Source organism: Phalaenopsis equestris, unplaced genomic scaffold (assembly GCF_001263595.1).
Source record: "Phalaenopsis equestris unplaced genomic scaffold, ASM126359v1 Scaffold197144, whole genome shotgun sequence".
In the NCBI taxonomy this organism is placed as follows: domain Eukaryota; kingdom Viridiplantae; phylum Streptophyta; class Magnoliopsida; order Asparagales; family Orchidaceae; genus Phalaenopsis; species Phalaenopsis equestris.
In genome coordinates, this window is record NW_018217093.1 from 1 (window position 1) to 1,861 (window position 1,861).

Consider the following 1,861-nt stretch of genomic DNA (forward strand, 5'->3'; position numbering starts at 1 on the left):
TTTTTTTTTAACTTTCACTATCTGGAGAATGACACTACAAATGTTACTCGTCACAACAAGACTTTGTTTGTTGCATTAACAATAAACTTTTTCTGTTCCTGTCATTTCATTGATTTGCAAGTATAAGCTGGCAAAAGTTTTTGCACATTTGTGCTAATATTGTTAGAACAAACCTTTCCATCTTCATGCCTGTTATACAAACCAATAATCGCAAGCCCCGCTGCCTCTAAATTTAATCATAAATATCAATCAAAGTTCATTTAAACTGGCCAGGTTATGCGAGATGGAATGATTGTCCAATCAGGGAAGTATGACGAGCTACTTAATGCTGGTACTGATTTTGCATCATTAGTTGCTGCACACGACAGTTCCATGGAGTTGGTTGAGCAGAGTGCACCCGCCCATGAAAGCATGGATGATCCATCTAAACCATCAAATAAATCCATCACAGATCACGATAAAGCTAATGGTGAAACTTCCACCATGTCACCTAAGGCTGAAAAGGGCTCTTCTAAGCTGATCAAGGATGAGGAGAGGGAGACTGGGCATGTCAGTTTGAATGTATACAAAACCTACATGACCGAGGCTTGGGGCTGGTGGGGAGTCATCAGTGTGCTGCTTGTTTCATTTCTGTGGCAAGGATCTCTGATTGCCTGTGATTATTGGTTGTCATTCACAACTTCAGCTAATAATTCTGCTTCGTTCAGTTCATCGCTATTTATTGAAGTTTATGTCGGCATAGCTGTGGTTTCAATTGTCCTCATCACAGGGAGGGCCTTTCTTATAACTTCCTGGGGGCTCCAGACGGCGCAGATCTTCTTCAAGCAGATATTGAGCAGCATCTTGCATGCACCCATGTCATTTTTTGATACCACTCCTTCCGGAAGAATCCTTAGTCGAGTATTTCACTCCCTTCTTTTCGATTCCTTCATCTTACATTTACTTTATTATGTATTGTGACTTAAATGGCTATTGCAAGAGATTTCTTTCACGAATACTTAAATGTTATTTTTTCCTTCAACTGATCGGAATTCCACTGTTAGGCATCATCGGATCAAACCAACGTCGATCTCTTCATCCCGTTCTTCATTGGATTGGCTGTTGCGATGTACATTGCAGTTCTTGGCATTCTTGTGGTCATCATTCAGGTAGCTTGGCCAACTCTCGTTTTCATAATTCCACTGGGATGGCTCAACATTTGGTACCGGGTGGGTTTTCTCTTCATTCAGTAGACAAGCTTTGTTGAGCTCTATGCTTCTATCAATCCTAATTGATTGCACCTCTTAATGATTTCGTTTTAATGCAGGGCTACTTTATTACAACATCTCGTGAGTTAACTCGGCTTGATTCAATAACCAAAGCACCTGTCATCCATCACTTCTCAGAGACCATTCAGGGCGTCATGACTATTCGGTGCTTCAAGAAAGAAGAAAGGTTCTCCCAGGAGAACATCAACAGAGTTAATGCAAGCTTAACTATGGATTTTCACAACAACGCTTCTAATGAGTGGATGGGATTCCGGTTGGAGTTAATAGGAGTCTTAGTTTTATGCATTTCTGCGTTACTAATGGTTTTGCTTCCCAGCAGTATTATCAAACCAGGTTAGTTTTTAGCATTTAAACTGAAATTTGTGCTGCAATCCATTAAAAAAAGCACTGTTTTTTTCTCCCACCTAAGTAGATATGAAGCTGTGAATTTGATAAGAAGATTGAAGGCTGCTAAAAAAATTGGTTGTTTATCTTTTTGTTCCAAACGCATAGATGTGTTAGATGTGCATGTGTAGATGCATTTATACTATCAACTTTTGTGTGATGAATATGATGGGAAATCTCTAACTTCACCGGGCTTGGAATAAATTAGA

At 39.7% G+C, this 1,861-nt stretch overlaps 1 protein-coding gene across 1 annotated transcript; it reads left to right on the plus strand.

The window, feature by feature from the left end:
• Positions 1–275: 275 nt before the first annotated feature.
• On the plus strand, positions 276–1,601 carry LOC110035290 (ABC transporter C family member 4-like; the record flags this gene model as incomplete). The annotated part of the gene is made up of 3 exons (XM_020739521.1): positions 276–900; positions 1,044–1,208; positions 1,307–1,601. Coding segments are annotated over exons 1-3 (1,084 nt in total), but the record flags the coding sequence as incomplete, so codon positions are not given.
• Between the last annotated feature and the right edge of the window lie 260 nt (positions 1,602–1,861).